The sequence below is a fragment of the Amphimedon queenslandica genome, unplaced genomic scaffold (assembly GCF_000090795.2).
Source record: "Amphimedon queenslandica unplaced genomic scaffold, v1.1 AMPQUscaffold_12866, whole genome shotgun sequence".
Lineage (NCBI taxonomy): Eukaryota > Metazoa > Porifera > Demospongiae > Haplosclerida > Niphatidae > Amphimedon > Amphimedon queenslandica.
This window is the reverse complement of record NW_003546898.1, coordinates 1-23,527: the sequence shown is the minus strand read 5'-3', so window position 1 is coordinate 23,527 and position 23,527 is coordinate 1. Positions and strand designations below refer to the sequence as shown.

Sequence of the window (23,527 nt, the reverse complement as noted above, 5' to 3'; positions counted from 1 at the left end):
TGTGATTCTCCACTGGTCAGTGCAGCTCCAAAATGACTCTCTGTGGGACAAGAGGATCATGTAATAAAAATGTACTATAGCCCAAGGTTTTTTCAAAAAATGGCTCTGAAATCTACATATTGATGTACTAATGCTATGTTGAAAGTTTGAGCCAATTCCAGGGTTAAAAATTTTGAGTTACGGCCATTTAAATAAGCGTAACAGTGTAAAAAATATTCCTATAATTGATTTCACCACCTTGCATGCATAGCTGGGCACTTATTAAGAGGTTCTCTCTACCTTCAAATGCTTCTAGAGAAGTTTTTAGACAGTATCTCTATGTTCTTTTGCTGTCAGAAAGTAGTCAGGCGAGGCCCCGCCTGACTAGTTAGAAAGCTCATAACTTTGTCCCGTGAGCAATCCGCCATTTTGCTTGTCGTGGCCACACCCACTTACGTAAAGGAGCGTGGGTGGTTGGTTGCTAAGGCTTGTTATTTCTCCAATACAACATGTATAGAAGAAATGTAAGTGTGGACATACAAATATATATATATATATATATATAGATAGCGTGATGGTGAAATCAATTATAGGAACAACCTGGGGGCTTCGCCCCCAGGTCATTAAAAATGAGCCAATTTCAGAAAATTTCCCTGTACTATAGCCAATGGTTTTCCCAAAAAATCACTGATTACTGTAAATGTTCAAATAAAAGCCAGGGCGTTTATTTCTTTCCAGGACAAAAAAATTGCGTAAAGAAAAAACTGGGATTCGAACCCGGACCTCCAGATTCAATGCACTCAGCTTACCTTAAGCCTACTATTATTTGCGTCTACTAATTTTAGCGAAATCAGCAAAAATCATGTTTAGCGTTACTAATTTTAGCGTTTTTAACCAAATTAACTATAAAAATAACCATTATAATTATTTAGGCGTCTATTTAATTTAGCGGTTTAAAGCTCTCTCGCTAATATAGCTAAATTTAGTAGACGCTAAAAATAGTAGGCTTAAGGTAACAAGTTAGGCCATTTTGGACACTCCACAGATTGTAGGATTTACATTGAGTAAAATATGCGTATCTATACTTGGAGATTCTTAGTACCAGGCGTTTATTCAAGCCCGGCCTTTATTTGAACATTTATGGTAATTTGAACAAAAGAAAAGACTATGAAACATATTATATTGCATACATGTATATTACACAGTTTATACAAATGTCAATTTACTATACCAGCATACATGTACATGTACATACCTTTCCAGTGAGTGACAGTTCCCCAGTCATGGCAACATTCTGACGTATTGGACGATCCATAGCCAGTGAGAGGAGGGCAGAGACTATAGTGACACCTGCTAAGGGACCATCCTTTGGGGTAGTACCCTTTAATTAATAAAATAATGATAATAATAACAATAATAATCAATAAAATTGATCATAATAAAATAATAATATTAGTTGCAGCTGTCATTATTAATTGTTGAAAATAATAATGGCAATAATAATAATTGCAAAAATAATAATAACAATATCATTATTATTATTATTATGAAAGTATTACTTACCTCAGGAACATGGAGATGAACTTTGCTTTCTCAAGGAAATCATTTGTAGGATCTTTTGAAGACAAAAATGACTAAAATAAATACAAAAAATACAATTTACATCATAGCACCTTACATTGTTATTTCTCTCTCTCTCCTCTCTACCTTAGCATAAGTATAAGCAATAACAGTGGACTCCTTCATTACATCTCCTAACTGTCCAGTGGTAGTCATGCCCCCCTCTCCTCTCCCCTCCTTTGACAGGCCCTGCCCCTCAGTCATGCCTGTCTCCACATAAAGAGTAGTGCCTCCCATTGATGTTTAAGCCAGACCCATGACCACTCCAGGGGGTGTGGTCTCGTAGAGGCGATTGGAAATGAACAGAGGATGACCGACGAAATCTTTTAAATTAGAAGAAGAGACAGTGATACAACTTTAAAGGTGCGCATCCACTATGCAACTTTGTTGCAAGTACCTTTGATGTGGTTGTGCAACATATTGCATGAAGTTGAGACTCTCTCTACTTCATGCAACATGTTGCCCAACCACATCAAAGGTTTAACCACAAGTTGCAAGCAACAATGCTGCATAGTGGATGCCCACCTTAAAAGCAGCTTTATGTAATATCTGTACAATGAAGGAGATTGAAATTACAACGGACGTACCATATAGTGGGAAATTTCGGAGAAAGTTAAATTGGGCAGATTTGGTGTTTTGATAGCCATTCGCCAAAATAAAATCCACCATTATTAGCTATTATGCACATGCTCAATGGCACCTGGCCATACATGTATATATGGTATGCCATAATATTATAAGTATAGGGAATATTTAGCTGAATATTTGAAGTAACTGTACAATTACATGTACACTACATAAATAATGAAACAGTTCAACAAGCAAAGGACAACATATGTACATGTGTATGCATTCATTATTATGACTTATATTACAGCCATAACCTTCTCAATGTGTTTCTGTAGGTTCCTCATTCCACTCTCCCTGCAGTACTACTTGATGAGGGACTGGAGAGCATCAGTTTCTATGAGGACCTGTCCATCCTCCAAACCAGAGGAAGAGCAAGCTTGAGGTATCAGGTAATTCTGAGCAATGGCTTCCTTCTCTTCTGATATGTAACCAGAGACCTAAGAGTGAGATTAAGAATGATATAATAGTCTATGGTGTATGAATAAACTTTAATGTAAACATCCAATGTTGATCGGAATCAGCTTAAACTACATGTATATATGCAACAAAAGTACATGTATCATGTATGTATTAAAGAGTGTTATAAAAATGGAGAATTCTCACCTTGTAATTTTTGAAGAAATTTGGCCAACAACCCTGTACTATAGTACATGTTCATTGGCCTGATTTTTTAGCAACTTTAAAAATTCCTAAATAATCTAATTTGGATCGGAATCAGCTCAAACTTTGTAGGCAACATAAGACCATGTATATGTAGTAAAAAGTGTTATAAAAACTGAGAATCCTCACCTTGTCATTTTTGATGAAATTTGGCTAACGACCCTGTACTATAGTACAGGGACTTTGGCCCAATTTTTGAGCAAATTTAAAAACTCATAAAAATTCGATTTTGATTGGAATCAGCTCACACTTGCTACACAGCATAAGAACATACCGTATAGAGGTTTTATTTTGTTGGTATAAAATTTCCCAAATTTGTTCAGATTTGCTATTTGCTGGTATAAATTTTCGCGAATCCTACCTTCTGCACTGCAGCCATTTTTCCTAGTGTGCCACACCTCTTTTGTGGAATTTAATTTCGTGAATTTAATGAACGCAAAATTTATTTTCAGTGAAATATAACCCCTATACGGTATATGTATCAGGAAATGTAATAAAAATGGAAATTTCTTTCCTTTTTATTTTTAACAAAATTAAAATTTCGTAAAAAAATCCGATCTTGATTGGAATCAGCTCGAACTTGCTACACAATATAAGTACATATATATTCATGTATCAGTTGCTCCTTTACTTGTATTATATCCATTCTGTCAATGAGTGGTCCTGGTATAGTGTCAGTTGTATTGGCTGTACTAATGAACAGAACATGTGAGAGATCCACAGGAACATCAAGATAATGATCCAAAAAGAAAGAATTCTGCTCTGGATCCAACAACTCTAACAAAGCACTGGCTGGATCACCTTTGAGAGAGAGAGAACATGAATAATAAATAAACAAAAACAAGAAAAAAAAACCATAAATCCAACGCTATCATATACTATAAAGCATTATGCATCATCAATACATGTAAAAAAATTATCTACAACAATATTCCATTCCCAAACTCCCATACCTGGTACCCGAGTCCCAGTTTATCAACCTCATCGATCAGTATGAGTGGATTCTCGGTCTGTACTTTCTTCAAACTGTATCACTTTACCAGGCATTGGACCAACATACATGTATGTCCTCCTGTGTCCCTTTATCTCAGCCACATCAGTCATACCTCCTACACTGAACCTAAAGTAGTAACACACACACACACGAAGAGAGAGAGTCAGTCAGTGATTGGTGTATTAGTTTATTGTGTGGTCTTACTTCTCTATTTAATGCCCGGGCAAGTGAATGAGCTATACTGGTATTACCAACACCTGCAGAGAGAGAAAGAGGGGGGATGAAGGGAGGAAGAGGAACATAATAGAAGAAAAAACATGACCATATAATAACATGTAGACTGATTCAAATAATATGTTTAAAGTACTTGTACATGTACAACGTACATACACATACGTAGCAATTAAAGCACAATATATTCCTTATAAAAAGAATTGTAAGAGAATAAAAGAGTTATAAATTAATAAACACACTACCAGTAGTACCAATAGAATCATTACCCAATAAACATAAATTAATAAAATAGACAGTACATGTACATGTACAATACATTACCAGGTGGTCCTACAAAGCAGAGTATCTTTCCTTGAACTTATCCTTTCAATCTTGAGACTCCTATAAACTCCAGTATCCTGTCCTTAATGTCCTTGAGTCCATAATGATCCTCATCAAGTATAACCTTAGCCCTCTCTAAATGGAAGTCCTCTTTACTGGTCTTACCCCAGGGTATACTCATCAACCAATCAAGATAGTTGCTTGTAACACTAGAAGAGAGAGGGAGGGAGGGAAGGAGGGGGAGAGAGAGGGGGGAGAGAGAGAGGGAGGGAGGGAGGGAGGGAGGGAGGGGGGAGTGAGGGAGGGGCAAAAAAGGCAGGGATGATAAAGTAAAAGGCAATCATAAAATCTTTCTTTTTTACTTAAATTCTGATGAGTGGTTGTCAAGGAAGGACAGTTTGTTCAATTCTTCTTCAATCACAGTCTCCACTTCCTTTGGTACAGTCATTGACAAGATCTTTTCACAAAACTTGTTTAATATTAAAAACAACTTATTCAACTTCTTCCATTCACCTCTCCCCCCTCTCTCTCTCAGTCTCCATTACTTCTATTTCTAGTTCTCTCTTTATTATTTTCAGTTCCTCTTGTAATAAATATTTCCTCTGCATTTTAGTAAACTTCTCTTCAACCTAAAAATAAAAAAAATTACAGAATATAAGGGTTAAAAATGTGGCAAAGCAAATAGATTGTATTTCTCTATAGCATTGCTTGCCATTTTTATCTTTTCCATTGTAAATATATTTGGCTACAATATCATAAACGCACAATTCTTCATATTGAAGTGAAATGAGCTCATTTACATGTACATACACTCTATACATGTATTTACTTCTTTTCCAAGTTTCTTTTGTAGTGTTACAATGGCTAGTTCTTTCTTGAGTAGTTCAAGTATTAACATTAATCGCTCAGGAATCTAATAAAAACAATAACAACAACAACAAAAACAACAACAATAATAATAATAATAGTAATAGTGATTACGTCTGGACATTCAAGAACTGCTTGAATTTGATGTGATTCTCCACTGGTCAGTGCAGCTCCAAAATCAGCAAGATGTGTAGGATCATCTATAACTCTTTTACTAGCCTCAATGATCTGAGCCAATGACTCTCTGTGGGACAAGAGAGAGAGAGAGAGAGATAAGAATGGTCATGTAACAGAATGAAATATTTTCTCCTACCAGTATTCTTGACAAAATACCATATATGCCATATATTTCGCGGGTATAAAAGTTTGCAATTTGGCTGCATTTTTGTATTCACGAATAAAAATTTCGCGATTTTAATGTAATCGCCACACCTACTATATAATCAGCACAGATTTTAATTTCATAAATTTTTCCAAAAAGCAAAAATTGCTAAATTTAATCCTCATAAAATATATGGCGTATACAGTACCCTGTACTATGGCCCATGGTACATTGCTTAAATTTCAACTCGATTTTGAGGAACTTAAAAAATTCGTTAAAAAATCCAATTTTGATTTAACTCAAACTTTCTACACAACATAAGAACATGTATTATGTATCAGGAAATATTACAAAAATGAAAAATTTTCTACTTTTCATTTTTAGTGAAATTTGGCTAATGTCTCTGTACTATTATAGTACAGGGACTTTAGTCCATTTTTTTAACCACTTAGTCTATTAACCACTTTAAAATCATCCAAAATGGCCCCAAATTTTTATTAAAATTTAAAATACATATTGATGCCCTTATGCTATGTAGAAAGTTTCAGCCGATTCCGAGCTTAAACTTTTGAGTTATGGTCATTTTTTAAATGAGAAATTTCCGAAAGTTTCCCTGTACTATATAGCCCATGGTTTTTCCAAAAAAAGGCATCACCCCAAATTTTTATTACATTTTCTGATACATATTGATGTCCTTATGCTGTGTAGAAAATTTTTAGCCAATTCCAAGCTCAAATTATTGAGTTATGGCTATTTTTAAAAATGAGCAAATTTCGGAAAATTTATATAGCCCATGGTTTTTCCAAAAAATGGCTCCAAAATCATTCCAAATTTTTATTACATTTTATGATACATATTGATGTCCTTATGCTATGTAGAAGGTTTCAGCCGATTCCGAACTCAAATTTTTGAGTTATGTTAATTTTTTAAATGAGCAAATTCGGAAAATTTCCTAGTACTATAACCCATGGTTTTTCCAAAAATGGCTCCAAAATCACCCCAAAATTTTTATTACATTTTCTGATACATATTGATGTCCTTATGCTATGTAGAATATTTGAGCTGATTCTGACAGTAAATTTTTGAATTATGACTTTTTGTGATCAGTTAATCAAATTCACTAATTCAAGCCCATCCAAAAGTACCCAGTATATGGTAGAGTATAACTAACAATCACAAATCATTTAGACTTACCTCCACCATTTTGACAAACCGTGAGAACATTGGGTTCCTATTGAGTACCAGGAGAGGTACCTGCTCAGGTAGAGTATCAGGTATTGATATGGTGGCAATAGCACGAGAGAGAGAACCCAAATCAACCTTATCCAGAGACCCTTCATCATCATTAGTCTTAGGATCATCTGATCCATCACTTGATTCAGAACTACTGGAGTATACATGTATGAGAGATGATAGAGGGAGAGGAGACATTATAAATAAAATTAATATGTGGCTCTTAGGTTTACAAATAATTTCAAAAATAACTTCCAAGTAATTGTAAATATCAATTCAGTTTAAATATGAACAAAATAATTGTACATAAAAATTCATATACCGTATAGGGGGTATATTTCAAGGGGATTTCATTTTGCTAATTTAACGGTTTTAGAAAATTCGCAAAAATTTTTACCTACAAAAATTGTTTTTTACTATACTAATAATGGTCAGTAGAAGAAAACTGCAAAATTTTTCCTTGTGAATAGGTTGAAAGGTGATTTTCGTGAAATATTTTCCCCAGGAAATATACCCTCTAAAAAAATTATGATTCCCACCTTAGGTCTAATTTTATGAATTATTTTTTAATCCCCTGGAAATTATTGGCATATATAATAGACAGTTCATTAAATCTTTAATCTAATTTTAACTCAATTAATTACTGGATTACACTGAGCAGTGGTACATTAGTAACATTACATTATGTCCTCACTCCTTTATTGAGTAAATGAGATTCAAGAGCTGATTGTCTGATGGTGTTCTACTAAAAATGAAGAGAGGGATACTGGGATAGAAGCTTTCTACAAGTACACTGGACAGGGAACGTTCGAGGGAACGCCACGAGGAACGCCATTAAGCTCATTACAACTCACGTGTCTACTCCGTATACTATTCAGAGATGTAGAGACTACGGAGTACTACTGAGCTTGTGAGCCACGCCTAGATGACCACCTTTTTGTGGGTGTGTACATTCCACAAACAATGGCTACAAGTACTAGTACTTCCTCCTCTGCTCCTTTTATAAACGTTTGCAATAAAGAACTAAGTGAGTTTGTGGATATATTTGATATTTAATAGTATTTTTTGCAGATATCGAGGACTTTTATGATATTTATGAAAAAATGGAGCAACTTTCACCTCGCTGGAAGCAAATTGCCATTTCCTTGCGTCTCAAAATAAGCACAATTAACAGGATAGAAGCTGATTGTCGTGGAGATACTGTCACTTGTCTGCAGAAAGTTTTAGAGTATTGGCTAATAAAAGATTATGATTACGAACGTTATGGTATTCCTTGTTGGAGGAGAGTGTGTGTAGCTGTTAAAGAAGGAGGAAGAAATTCAGCATTAGCTGATGAAATAGCTCGTGAACATCCTCTACCAGCTATGCCACCTGCAGGATCAACTAGTTCAAAAGGTACATATATTAGTTGAGTGTTGACATTAATACTATGTATCAAATAGTATCAACTTTATGTGTTAGCATACGTTTAGGTACTGGATAGCCTAATTATCTCCTTTTTGGTATTAAAGCCTTAGGGTAACCGCTATGTCTTTTTGGATATATAAACAACTCATGAATAATTCTCTTTGATGTTTTGAGGACTAATGAGGTATTAAAATTGTATAAATCCCGGGGCCGAGTCGGGGCCAAGAAGCATAATTTTGATTAAAATTTCAAAAGCTATTATTATAGTAATAGAAAAAGGTCTGCTGGCTCTTCTTCCACTAAGCCTTCAAGAATATGATATTCCTCTTGCTCTTCCACACTGTGAATAACCCACCAGAGAGATCTTCACTGGGGTCACTGCGTCATGATCCAGCGGTCTCATAGTTTGGCTCCATTGTCAGTCAAAGCCATCCTAGGGTCATATTAGCGTGAGGTTTGCTCATGATAGCTTCATCCAGTCACTTCTTAAGCCTTCTTCTTGACTAAAGTGTATTCCAAGCTGCCATTACTGCTCTATTGAAACACACAGTCCACCGCAATGCCCCTGCACATTGCAACATGTGGCAGTGGTCGCATCATTGTTAACAATGCAGCCGCACAGCTATAATAGCATTCGTTGTTTATATCGGTTTAAGACCTCCTAGTTGGTGTTAAACCTACATTTATTTTATGGTCTTAATATGATTACCTGACCATTATAATAATGTGTTCCAACTCTCATTGTCCTAAAAAAATTATTCACTGAGATATGAGCCTTCAAAAATGCATTTTTTGCTTCACTTCCTGTTTCTACTTCCTGTCATACTTCATGTCTTTCTTGCAGTTGCATGCTTAAAATAATGAAAGTTAATGATCCCAATTTTTAAATTACTGCTATTACATTACAATGCAGAGAATAAAGATCTTTTCCTCTATAAAGGAATGGAGTTATCTGCAAACATTCCTACTTCTATGTTTAATCATAGATATTAGAGTTAAAAGGGATTGGAAACGGCTCACATGATCCCATAGCAATGAATGGAGAATGTGCGTTGTAATCCGTGTCCAAAGAATTCAATCAATTTTTATTGCCTCGAGAATCAACCAGAGGACTTTATCTAGGTTTATTTGCAAAGTAGTTTGTAACTGAGGTAGCTCTTGTCATTAATAATGTTGTATACTGGTACGACTATTTATTGAAATTTTTGAAATACATAAATTACACCTGCAATCCATGTATAAATTGGCTATTTTCAGTGATAGCTTCCATAAAAACAGTTTTGTACCTATAACTCACCATCAAAGGATAAACAATGAAAGTCTATAGCATACCAGGCAACTATAAGTAGACCTGCATGCCAATAGCACACTTTCAAATCTTATTCAATACTCCTGTGGTAGTAATGGAAACTTTCAGCGAAAATTTATTGTATTCTTTCGTACCTCTACCATGTAGCAGTACCGAAGATCCTACTGTAACAATTATTGCTACAGTGATTACTGAAGTGCTACTTTAGTGCAATGACTTATAATTTTACTTGTATGTTGTTCTTTATAGATCATGGGACGAAAATTAAAATTTAGACATTTATAAACAAAATTCTTTAAAAAATATAATAATTTATCCCTATAAAGATGCTGTCTATATTTCTGCTTTAGAATATACAGAACAAAATAATTTTGAAGGTAACTGTATGTTAATTTCTAAAATGTGGCTGTGAACAGTCACATGCATGTGCATCAGTGCCGGAGCAAACCATAAGGCACTCAGTAAATTTGATTGATTTTCATGCAGAAGAACTCTAGTCTTTATTGTTGTGACACTTTGCCTTTATAAAAGGAAAATTAGTAACCTTTTAACAACCACCAGGAGCACTAGAGGAGGCTTGCTGAATTCACAGAGCTATCTGGAGCCATTACTGCATACGGACACTGAGTGAAACAGGAAAGTGTGGGCGTTTCCAATTCCTTTTAATTACTCTATTATCTATGGTTTAATTATGTCACATTTAGCCACACCCATCGACAGGAAGTAAATTGGTAGAAAGTAAAAAGTGCAATTTTTGAAGGCTCATATCTCAGTGAATAATTTTTTTCGGACAATTGTCAGAATGGCTAACACCACAAAGTGGCTGCAAGCTATTCTACATTATATGAAGAAGGTTAAGTCGATCATATCAACTGTGTTTGGCCAGTTTTCTTAACTTATAGCTAATTTGTAGTTAAATAACTAATTCTAATAACTTTTGGTCCGCCCATCCGCCCACTTGCCATGCTATATAAACCCCTGCTTCAGCCATCTTCCTTGGCCTTCGATTAGCTCCTCCTCTTCCGTTGGGAGGGTGGGTGTGGACAGTTGATATGATCGACTTCACCTTCTTCATATAATCTAGAATAGCTTGCAGTCACTTTGTGGCCTTAGCCATTCTGACAATTATACTTCAGAAGGCTCAGTCTCACATATCAACTGTGTTATTCGTAGCTTCTCCCACGCTATTCTGATTGATTACAGCCCTTCCATAGGCTGCTTGATCTAATTCTTTATGGTAGAATTTCTGGAAAACTGACTCTGAGCTCCAGTTTGCTGCTTTCAAAAATCTTCTAGTGTAACTCTGCCTCTAGCTGCTATTGAGGCTGATGCTCCACGAGTGGAGTGAGCCCTAAATATTTCCGTATTTATCCCAGCATGTTCCAAGACTGTTCTCTTTTACTGCTTTGTTACTGCTTTGTGAGGTTTGATGAAAGACAGAAATAATTTAGTTTCATTCCCCCGTACCTGATTAGTTTTGTCTATGTATACTGAGATGGTCTCCACCAGGCACAGTATAGGGTTTTGCGAGAAGGAGGGGAAGAAGAAAGTTTCTGTTGGCTTACCCTGCCTTGACTGTTTTGCTAACGCAGATGGTAAGAATGAAACCCATTCTCAGCCGGCCTCATTCTTGAGGTGTCTAGTTGAGATAAGTCTGCAGACTGGGATGATCTGGTGATTGCTACTTTTCAGTGTCAGCATTTTGAGTGGGAGTGTCTCTGACTTCCCTTGGGATTGAAGGAAATTGAGTACCCGTTGTACATCCCAAGTATTAGAACATCTGGGGATGGGGAATCTTACATTGAATATCCCTATTATCAGCCTAGTGATAATGGGGTGTTGACTAACTGGTACTCCATCTGCTCTGTCATGTACTGATGATATGGCTGACCTGTAAGCATTGACCGAGTTATACTGGTATTCCTCTTGGTATAAAGAGGCTAGAAAATTTGCAACCTCACTCACTGGTCCTGAAAAGGGATCTGAACCCCGTTCAGAACACCAGCGATTCCATCGGCTAAATAATGAGTCATATGATTTACTAGTCTTCGATCTCCAAGAGTCAATGATGAGATCAGTAGCTTGTCCTGAAAGGCCTTAATTGCTAAGGCTTTCCCTGAGATGCTCCAAACGGCTAATTGGGGCATTATGGGTATTGACTTTATATTGGGTCTCTGTAGCCATGGCCAATCTGCTATTAATGACAATAGGAGGGGATACCACAGCTGTGTCTTCCAGACAGGGGCTACCAGAATTATATCTGTCCCCTGTGCTTGTGTTTTCGTTAATACTCTGGATATCAGGTTCCAGGGGGGATTGGCAAAGCCTTTTATTATTGTCCAGTCCTGGAGGTTGCCTCTGCAAACGGATCTGGCCGCCAACTGAAGTAACGTTGACACTGATTGGTTAGTCTTGATGCAAATAAGTCCCCTTCCAGTGGCCCATAGACCCTGTTGATTTTTTGAAATGTTGAGTGATCTAGACTCCAATCTGACCTGTCCCTCATGGACCTCGATTCCCTGTCTGCCGCCTGGTTTAATACACCAGGTAGGTGCTGAGCTTGAATGCGGATGTTCCTCTCCAGACAACACATCCATAGGTTCCTGGTCAGGGATATCAACTCTTTGGATACTGTCCCACCCTGATTGTTGATATAGGCAACTGCTGTCGTGTTGTCTATCTTCATTAATACTGACATTCCTGTCTTGTTTTTGGCAATGTCTTTAGAACTAGAGTCACCGCTAACAGTTCCAGACAGTTTGTATGACACTCCCTCTCCTGGGGAGACCAGGGTCCTCCAGTGCTGGAGCCCTGATGAGAGGCACCCCAGCCTTGGGTTGAGGCATCTGATTCTATGATCAGGTCTGGCTCCGTTGTCAGTAGCATTTTGCCATTCCAATTTATCATCTGTGTGTCCCACCAGATTAGTTCCTCCTTGCTGTTGGGAGACAGAGCAAGGGTTGTCTCGTAATCCTGGTTCCCTTCCCTGAGGGCTGATGCCAGGTCTATCTGTAGGCTCCTGTAGAAAAGAGGAGCTGGTTTGTGGCATTCATTTTGCCAATTAACCTTGAGAGGGCGCGACATGTTACATGCTCCATCCCCAATAGTTGTCGAGACTCCGCCCGAATCTTTTTTTTTTTGAGTTGGGAGACTCAGCTTCATCTTGATGGTATCTACCATAAAACCTAGGAATTCTAGGCACTGGGATGGTTGTAGTATTGTCTTCTCCAAATTTATTGTGAACCCTGGGCATTGGAAAAGGTGTATCAGGCCTGATGCATGGTCGCTGGCCTTCTCCTTGGTCTCTGCCATTAGGAGAATGTTGTCTATGTAGACTGCCAACTGTATCCCCAGCTCCTGTCCGAGAGCTGCTATCAGCTTTAGGGTCTTGGTAAAGACCCATGGGGCTGAGGCCAGGCTGAATGGGAGGCAGTTGAACTGGTAGTCTGGTAGACTTTGTTTTCGAATTGGAAAAACAGGAAATTCCTGTGTTGTTATTTTATGGGGATTGAAAAATAAGCATCCTTCAAGTCTATCTTCACAAGCCAATCTCCTTTCCTGAGTAGGCTTTTGAGGGTATGTATTCCCTCCATCGTGAAGTGTGGGGCATTTATGAATGAATTGAGGTTTTTTAGATTTATTACAGGCCTCTGGCCGTCATCTTTATTTGGTACTAGAAAGAGGGTGGAGAAAAAACTCCCCTCTTGTGGGGCTTGTATCTCTAATACTGCCCCTTTTGAGATCATTTCTGTGATCTCCTGAGACACCAGCTTTTGCTGGTCCTGATTTAATTGGGTTGGGAAGGGTCTCTGGTACTGGCAGGGTTCTGAGATGAATTCTATCTTGTACCCCAATACTGTATTTAGGACCCACCGGTCCTTTGTTAGTTTTTGCCAATTGGCTATAAAGTATGCCAGCCGTCCGGCTGGACTTGATTGCTTTTGCAGAGGTATGATGCCCTTGGCTACAATTGCATTTTGTATTGACTGAGTATTTTGAAATACTTTTATTGAACAAACGTGTGTGTTGTTTCTGAGAGAGTTTCTGGACTAGTGACAGGGAGGTCTTTCCCCTGAACGACTCTTTTGTGAGAATGTGGGGCCTCCACCCCTTCCACTGGCCTGGCCTCTCCCTGCCTCTCCGAAAAACATGAGCTGGCTTGTTGCCGGAGCTCTGTATCTGGGGGATATGTTTAGTTAGGAGTGATACTGCTTTGAGTGATTTCACTTGATCCAAGTGGTCCTTGGCACGCTTCGAAAAGTCAGCACTGAAAAGGTTGGGAGGAGCTTCAAGGAAGTCTCCATCCTCTTTGACCAAGGGGAGCAGGTTCTTATTGATGGATTGCATCAGTTTTTCTCTTCTGAGGTGGCATATCTGTGCTGACGTGTTACCAATTAGCTCAGTAGCTGTTGATGTGGCAATCTTTATATCCTCGATAGACACCCTGTCTGGCTCGTGGGATATCATCTCCATCAAGGCAGACGGGAGCCATGGAGTCTAAAACGAAGTTTGCAATCGGGCCAGCTCTCTGTTGGTCAATTTGGCAGATTGTGAAGCCAAAGACTTTATGACCTGGTCCACCTTTGGGGTTATAGTAGCTGGCACCTTGGGGAACTTGTAAACGCTCCACTTCTTCCTCCGGAGTTCATTCGACATACTCCGTATGCATACTGTCTTCAAGAATCTATGAGTCCCCTCCAAGACTTCAATCAATTCAACCCCATCTTCCTCGTCCGAGTAGTGAGGTAAAGAGAAGATCTGTGGGCTCCGCCGGGTCTCTATCCCCCCAAGACCTCTCCGAGGTCATTTCGTGAGAGGTTGATCTCCTATTCCCTTCTAGGTCACCAGTGTCTCCTGGGACCAAGGGGGCTTCTGCTCCTAGCGCAGCTCCTAGATCTGGAGCGGTGGTGATCTTCCTCAGTCTCGTCTGGAACAGTCTTACCATCTTTCTCTCTCTGTTTGTCTTTCCTCTTTAGGTTGGTCACATCCTCTGTGAGGGTGTCCACCTTTCCTGAAATAGTGTCCGACTTCTTAAGGATCTCATCCATTGATGAACTCAAGCTTGGCTTGACACGTGGCACTACTATAGCACAGCAGAGCTAAGAAAAAGGCCGAGGAAGATGGCTGAAGCAGGGGTTTATGTAGTATGGCAAGTGGGCGGATTGGCAGACCAAAAGTTATTAGAATTAGTTATTTAACTACAAATTAGCTATAAGTTAAGAAAACTGGCCAAACACAGTTGATATGTGACACTGAGCCTTCTGAAATATAAAGGGAGTTTGAACACATTATTATTATGGTCTGGTACTCACATTAAGACCATAAAATAAATACCCAAAAAAAAAACATTGCAGTTACCCTTTAAGCCAATTGCTGGAAGTCACACTACTGATATAGTACATGAATATCATTATTATGCGATGAATATCGTTATGTACAAATAGTGAATGTAAAAATTTGACCCAATTTTGTCACTCATTTGCCTTTTCTCTTAGCTGTATGTATAACAAAAACTTGATTATGAAAATGCAATATTAGATTTCTCACAAAATTATTTCCCTAGGATACTGTCTCACATGCACAAAATTAGCACATAATAATTCTAGTAAATTATGGTTTTGTATGTACCCTTATTTGATAACAACTCTACATTATTTTAGTACTTTTGCTGTTATTTTGGTTATTATTTTTCTCAGAAAAGAGTGCCACTCCAGAATCAGATGAGGTAGCTTTGTCACCAGCAAGCACTGACAGAGCAACAGGTAATTTATCATTCAATCCTTCACTATGATAGAAAAATAGCTCATACAATAATATTATATGGGCTATTTTTGTAGCTATTTTTGAGCTATTTTATAGCTCATACAATAACTCAGGTAGTAATTGCCTCCTTTTAATGCACAAATCAAACACATTACTAACTGAAATTTAATAATGTTAGCTATTTATCACACCAATAACCTTTTCATGTAGTAATAATGATTTTCTTTTATACAGTTTATGTTCATCGTCCTGAAATAAACCATCCTTTGGCGAAGAAGATATATGAGTTACAGGATGTGTTTGCTGATGCATTGCAAATATCAATGGAATCCTTCCTCAAAAAGCCAGGACTTCTTCATAAAATCTTGAATTATCTTACAATGCATGTTCATGCTCTGTTGGGTCCTATCAGAAAAAATAATCCATCTACAGTGCAAGCAGTTAGAGAAGAGTTTAGTGACATTAAAACAATGACTGATCTTTTTATCATTTTGCAAGATAAGTATGTATCATGGTTTAACTATGAACTGATAATTAAACTTGTTCGTGTGTTCCTGAGTGACAATCGTACATTAAAAAGAGCCTGGTCGTCATATGAAGAGAAGTTAAAGGATTATTTTATAAACAGTGGTGGACTATTGAAAGATGCTGATGCTGTAGAGTTTGGTGTAAAAGGTGTTCCTCCTGGTACACGAGTAATGATTGCTAAAGTTGACAGAGATGACTACACACTAGATGACCTATTCTTCTTTCGTAGTGCGATACCTGAAGAATGTGACGTTCCTCATTATAATATTTATTTTCTTCGAGTTCGTCCTGGTTCTGTTGTCCTAGAGTACCTCATTTCTGAGTATCTTTATTCTTTATTATTTCCTCTAACTACAAAGCTACAGCAACAGTTAGCTAGTATTGGTATCACTGAACTAACATGTGGTGATTCAGAAGATAAATATGATCTAAGAGAGGTTTATGATTATTGTGTTGATAATTTAATTAATTATTATTATTTCTAATTTTACAGTTCTCAATAGAAGAGGTTAAGCTCTCATCCACTGATATTGGTAAGTACATGAACTGACCTTTAAGCCTATAGTTTACATTTTCCACTAAACGCACCACAAAATAAAAATTTAGCCAATTTGCCTAAGTGTTTTGCTTCAAAAGGTCAAATTACCCATTCCATACATAACTTGTGGTCAGCCTCAATTTTTTGGTGTGGTCATCAAACAATAAATGAATATCATTTATTATAATATTTTTATAATAGATATATGTGATCCATTATGGTATGAAAATACCAGTACACCATTACATGAAGCAGCTTGGAGAGGATTAAGAGATGAAGTACAATGGCTTCTTGATAAATTTGGTTACAGCACATATCATCGTGGTCTTCATGGTTGGACTCCATTACACTCTGCATCATATGGAGGACACATTGAGATCCTTCAACTACTCATTCATCAATATGGTATTGATCCTAATGAAGATGATGATAATAGTGTATCTAGTATACATATGGCATCTTATAAAGGCCACTTATCTATAGTACAATATCTAGTAGACACATGTCACGTTCCTCCTGATCAACCAGACAATAGCAATAGCACTGCATTACTATATTCAGCAATGGGGGGGCATTCTGACCTAGTGGAATTTTTTAATGAGAGAAATTGTAATACTTCTCAAATAAATTTTGATAGTGAGTCTTTATCATTGTTAGCTTGTAAAAGTGGAGAATTGGCATTAGTCTACAAGCTTGGATCATTAAACCTCTTCTCACCAGATGACAAAAAAAATTCAGGGTCTGGTATACTACAACATACTTGTTATTCCATAAATAATAAAAGTGTTGAGCTTTTTAAATATTTTTTAAATCAATATCAATTATCCATTGATTTAAAGGATCAATATGGTAAGACTCTACTTCATTTTGCTTCATGGTATGGTTCATCATCAGTTGTTGAGTATATTGTTAGTACTCAAGGTAATGAAGCATTGTTAGTTAATGATAATAATGGTTGGTCATGTTTACATCATGCATGTGATGCAGGTATGCATAATCCAGCTGGTATTGTGTATAGTAAGCTTATGGCACAAAGTGATGCATCAAGTATTGGAATTATTAATAATACTAGAATAAAACAAAATATTGATTTTATCAAACGAAATGAAACAGTTAAAATGTTTTCTTCACTTCTCAAGAAAGCTAGAACTTGCCCTAACTTTAACATCAATGCCACTACAAATGATGGGTGCTCATTACTTCATTTAGCATCACTCAGTGGCAGTACATTACTAGTGAAAGCATTGGAAGAATATAATATCAATTGTACATTAACTAATGATGGTAGGTCTCCAGTACATTATGCTGCCTGGTCAGGTTCTACTAGTGTATTAAGTTATATCATATCTCAGTATAATCTTAATGCTAATGATACTGATACTTATGGTTGTACACCATTAGTCTACTCCTGCCGGTCAGGTAGTATTAATTCTGTTAAATATCTTATTAATAATCATAACAGTGATCCTAATATCACTGATAAGTATGGTATGACATGTCTTCATCATTGTTGTCGTCTTGGTCATATTGAAATCACTCAATGTCTCATTGAGGTGCAGCATTGTGATATTAATAAAACAGATAATGAAGGACGCACGTTAGTACATCATGCTGCACAGAGTGGTAACTTCGATTTAGTTCAGTATCTTATTACTGAACAAGGTTTGTCTCCTACTGCAGCTACTAAGAATGGCATCACTGCTTTACATTATGCCTCAGTGTCTCTTAACTTATCTCTTGTTAAAGAATTAATAACTACCTATCAGTTAGATCCTCATCAAGCTGACAGTAAGGGTAAGTTACCAATTCATTACGCTGCTGAATCTGGTGATATCTTACTACTGGAATTATATGTGAAGGATTACAAGTGTAGTCTGAGCCTAACAGATAATGAAGGTTGGAACGTTATTCATTATTCATCATTAAAAGGTCACACTCACTTTGTCAAGCATATCACCAGTCAGTATCCTCAATACATTAGTTTAATACACTCTACAGACAATGATGGTAGGATTCCATTACATCTTGCTTGTAATAGTGGTAATATTCAATCAGTCACATTTCTAATTAATGATATGGAATGTGATGTCACTGCTAAGGAGACAAGTGATGAAACATGTGTCACATTTGCGTGTTTCTCAGGTAATCTTGATCTAGTACAATTACTAATACAACAGTATAAGCTTGAGCCTTTAGCTACTAAGAAATCTGGCGTAACAGCATTGCATGCAGCAGCAGGCTGTGGTCATACTCATATACTGGAATGGTACAGTCAGGAGTATAGTGTAGATATTCCTAATCACACTAGCAATAATAAGTACACACTAGCTCATTTAGCTGCTTATGAAGGTAAGCTACATTGTCTACAGGAACTGATCAACAAGTATCAGTGTGATGTTAATGCCACTACTACTACTGGTAGAACAGTTCTTCATAAAGCATGTGAAGGAGGCCATGTTCCTGTCGTACTTTATCTCACTAGTCTTCCTCAGTGTGATGTAGCAGCTAATACTTCTAATGGATTAACAGCTCTTCACATTACCTGTGGGTACAGTGACTCTCTTCCTATACTCAAACATCTGGTAGAGAATCATCAGTTAGATCTGTGTGCTGTGAATGATGAGGGAATGGCTCCTATTCACTTAGCATGTTTAAAAGGAAGACAGGAGTTGGTCCAGTACATTATAGAACACATACCATCATCACTTGATCTACCTGTCACAGGATATGGTCATACTCCATTCCTTACTGCAGTGTGCTTCAATCAGTTAGATGTTATTAAATATCTTATTAGTAAGAAGTGTAATCTATCAGCTACTGATGATGAAGGGTATGGAGCAGTTCACATATCAGTAGAGGAAGGTCACTTGAATGTATTAAAGTATCTCATTGATAATAATTATTGTAATCCTAATGCAACTGATCGTCAAGACCGTACACCACTTCATGTTGCTGTAGCAGCTGACAAGTTTGAACTATTAGAATATTTAATAAAATCAAGCTTACTTAATAATGTACAAGATAAAGATGGTGACACACCATTACACTTTGCTTGTAGGAGAGGAAAACAGAAGATGGTATCACTTTTGACCAGCTCTGCTAATATTAATATATTAATTACTAACAAGAAAGGACAGACACCATTACACTTAGCAGTTGCCTCTGGTCATAAGGATACTGCTGAAGCTTTACTGTTCTCAGTTACTGGTAGTTCTACTCATCATGATCTCCTTACAGCTACTGATAATGAAGGATCCACTGTATTTCATACAGCTTGCAGTAATGGCCATATTGATGTGTTTTGTTACCTGTGTCATGTATATCCAGAAGGTGTCAAATCTTTGGATGCAAACAAACGCAGTTTACTTCACATAAGCTGTGAGAGGAATTGGATGGATATGGTAAAGGAGCTAGTTGAGAAGTATGGACTACTTCCTGAATCACAAGATAAAGATGGCATCACTTGCTTACACTTGCTAGCTAAAGAAGGTAACATTAAAATATTCCAATACTTAAGACACCATATTCATTCAAATGCTGTACCAAGAGACAAATCAGGTCGTATTCCTCTTCATTATGCATGTCTCTTCAATCGTAATGAGATGGCACTGTATCTCATTAAAAGCTGTCACTATAATCCTGATGATCCTGATAATAACGGATACACTTCAGTTCATGGGGCATGTGAAGCTGGTAATTTTGAGCTAGTCCTATACTTCATAACAGAGTGTGGTTGTAATGCACAAGCTAAAACAAAAGACCAGAAGACCCTCCTTTATTACGCTATCAAGAGTTCTAATTTAGAAATGGTTCGATTTTTAACGGATGTTATGGATTTAAATCCAACTTCTATTGATTTTGAAGCAGCTGAGTCCAACAGTGCAATATTAAAACACCTTGAAGAGACTAGAAAAAATGTAAAAAATCTGGTAGAGGTTGAAACAAGAGATGATACAAACAATCTTGGCCACTTCATCAAGAATATGCCAATGATGATTGATCCATCAAGGCAGTATTACATATCCTAATTGCCTTCCATTGTTTAATTCAATACTTCCATAATATTGTGTGTATACAGCACCATCATCTTATGTATCACCATTATTAAAATTTGAACTACAATACTATATCTTAAATAATTGCCATGTTACACCCTTCCTTATCACAACATATGCAACCTTATTACAATAATATTGCTTTAATTCACTAATATTTATGCACCATTATAATACCATGATACACTTGAATCTAATGAACAAGGACATGCAATATTGTATCCTGAGCACATTATCATTGTATCATCGCCTTATTATTATCATATAACCACCATATCACCAATTCACCATCGTAATATAGTTGGTATCTTCATAAGATACATTATGATTTATTTCTTTTAGAACAAAGCAAAGTAAGTGGATATCATGAGAAACTTGAAGGACAACAGGTTGACCCACCAGGACAAGATATTGTATCTTAAACACACTGTTATCACCATATTACCACCTTATCAGTCCATTGTATGAAACCTATCACCATATTACTAATACACCATCTTACTACAGCACCATATGTAACCTATCACCATTACACCATCATATATACCTATCCTACCACCTTAGCACCATCTAACTACCTTACACCACTTAAGTACCATCATCACCATTACACCATATACCCACAATGGTTACCAATATCACCAATCCTATATGATATCGTATCTTAAATACCATCTTACCATTACACCTATCACCACCTTATTACCATCCCACTACCTTACATACTATTGTATCACCATTATTACACCATACACCAATGGCTACCAATATCACCTATATAATACTTGTGTAATATCTTAACTTGTATCACCATTAATCTTAACACCTTTATACTAAGTTTGACATTTAACAACCATTGTCATCTTATCATTACCATGTAATACATGTCTAATATTCCATGTAATATTATTATTCCATGTAATATTATGTAATATTACCATGTAATAATATTCTCCATTGAAAAGTATCACTGGATCTCCTCTTCGCTTTCTTTTGTTAGTCTTCCCTTTCTTCCTTAAGTAATAAATTGTTTTATTATAGCATGTACACATGTTCCTTTATTTTTTACTTTGTTATTATTATTGTTGCTGTGGTTGTTATTGTATTTTGACACACTTTTATTGTAAAACAATAGCATTGAGTTTGCTATTTGACATTTTAATAAATTTTTAATATACTTCATGAAATCAAAATTAAATAAGTCAACAATTTTACTCGAGTTCTCCTGCCACAGTGGACTTAAAGTAGTTACATCTTAACAATCCAAAACTGCTGAAATTCTCCAATTCTCCACTGGTCAGTGTAGCTCTAAAATTAGCAAAATGTGTAAGATCATCTATAACTCTTTTACCAACCTCAATGATCTGAGCCAATGACTCTCGTTGCGAGAGAGCATAATAAAAATGTACTATATATAATAGTTCATGGTTTTTCCCAAAAAATGGCTCTAAAATCACCTCAAATTTATACATTTTCTAATACATTTGATACACTTATGTTATGGAGAAAGTTTTAGCCATATCTGAGCTCAAATTTTTAAGTTATGGCATTTCTAAAAAAACAGCCAATTTCTGGAAAAATTTTACGTACTTTAACATGGCTTATAGTAATATTTTATCCAAAAATGGCTGGAAAAGCACCTCCAATTTTTATTCCATTTTCTGATGCATATTGTTGTACTTGTGCTATGTAAAATGTTTGATGAGCTTTTGAATTAATACAAGAAATACATTTGACATCTTTTTTTTATACTGTATTTCCTTGAATAAAAGCCCGGGTGTCTATTTCCTCAAATAGTACTTGGACCTTGAAAAAATAAAATAAAAGTAAATAAACTTTGGCCCAGAGTGGGATTCAAACCAGTGACTTCACACATTTATCTTCAGTAACCTAAAGGCTAGTTTACATAAAAACGGATTGCTTTTTGTGTACTTGCGTTGCAACTGGAAGTGCTGTAGAAACAAATAGGAATGCACGTCAAAACGTCAGAATAGGCTTGCAACCTATCCTTATGTATTGACGCACTCTGTCATTTGGTTATACAACACTTCCAGTCACAATGCAAGACCACGCGTCATTTTGTAAGGAAGTATCTACAAGGTATCTAAGTTACTTCAAGGCTAGATTTGCATATTTATACTTCTATTCTATTGTTACCCTAGTGTTTATTTGCTTATTTTAAGGATATACGGTAGTCTTTCACAACCTAGTGAGAAATGTAAATACATTTTTTATGACAATGTTGACACAAAATTTAATATCTTTCATATTGCTGCCTAGAAAGAAATGTAAATTAATGAATTGTACATGTACATGTTTAGAAAATACTTGAACTGTGAGATATCCCACACAGACATGTAGACAGGAATTTGTTGACCAGTTGATAGGACTAAAACCTATTGTAATTCCTATACCATTAACCTTCAGTATCTTACTACAACCTGTATACCTAACAATAATTTGTACAATATAAATGCAGTAATTAGTATTTGATGTTTAATAGCTTCTCTTTCACATGTCATGTACATGTACAGTTTCTCACTTTCTCACTTTGTACATGTATTATATGTAATCCTTTCCACCCCACATTGAATTCAATTGAATGTAGTCTCATATAGTATACATAAATTATAAAGAATTTTGACTTAATGCCATTGTAGCTGATTTTTGTTCACATTTTGCAGTGGAATAATACTGCATGTATCTAATGCAATATGTGTACTTATACATGTACTAGTCTAGTGTACAATATGAATGTACTGCTCGTTAATAATAGACATGATGCACATACGTATCAAACCAGACGAACCTCTTCCAATTTCATTGTGGAATTTCCAATTCCATTTTAGTTGCTGCAAAATTGGTTATTTTTCACTTATTTTTGCAGAAAAAAATTTTTTTCTGCAAAATGCCTCATTTTAGGTAAATTTTTGCAATATCATGAAGTCAATATTTTCAAGACATAATGAACAAAGTGTCAGTATTATTGAGTTTCGGAGAGTTGACTATCTTCCATTACGCTCACTGCAGCTGATTTCTCTGTTGCCTCCCTAAATGGGCAAAGAAA

The 23,527-nt window shown here is 36.4% G+C and overlaps 1 protein-coding gene and 1 pseudogene across 1 annotated transcript; one reads left to right on the top strand and one right to left on the bottom strand.

Moving 5' to 3' along the window:
- Positions 1–7,695, bottom strand: LOC100641095 (lon protease homolog, mitochondrial-like; annotated as a pseudogene).
- Positions 7,696–7,813: 118 nt separating this feature from the next.
- Positions 7,814–21,112, top strand: LOC109586460 (serine/threonine-protein phosphatase 6 regulatory ankyrin repeat subunit A-like). Its single transcript, XM_020002650.1, has 7 exons — positions 7,814–7,887; positions 7,932–8,255; positions 15,273–15,338; positions 15,574–16,304; positions 16,361–16,400; positions 16,607–16,817; positions 17,712–21,112. The coding sequence occupies exons 1-7, from the start codon at positions 7,824–7,826 to the stop codon at positions 20,431–20,433; spliced, it is 4,158 nt and encodes a 1,385-aa protein (XP_019858209.1). The 5' UTR covers positions 7,814–7,823; the 3' UTR covers positions 20,434–21,112.
- The last annotated feature ends 2,415 nt before the right edge of the window (positions 21,113–23,527 follow it).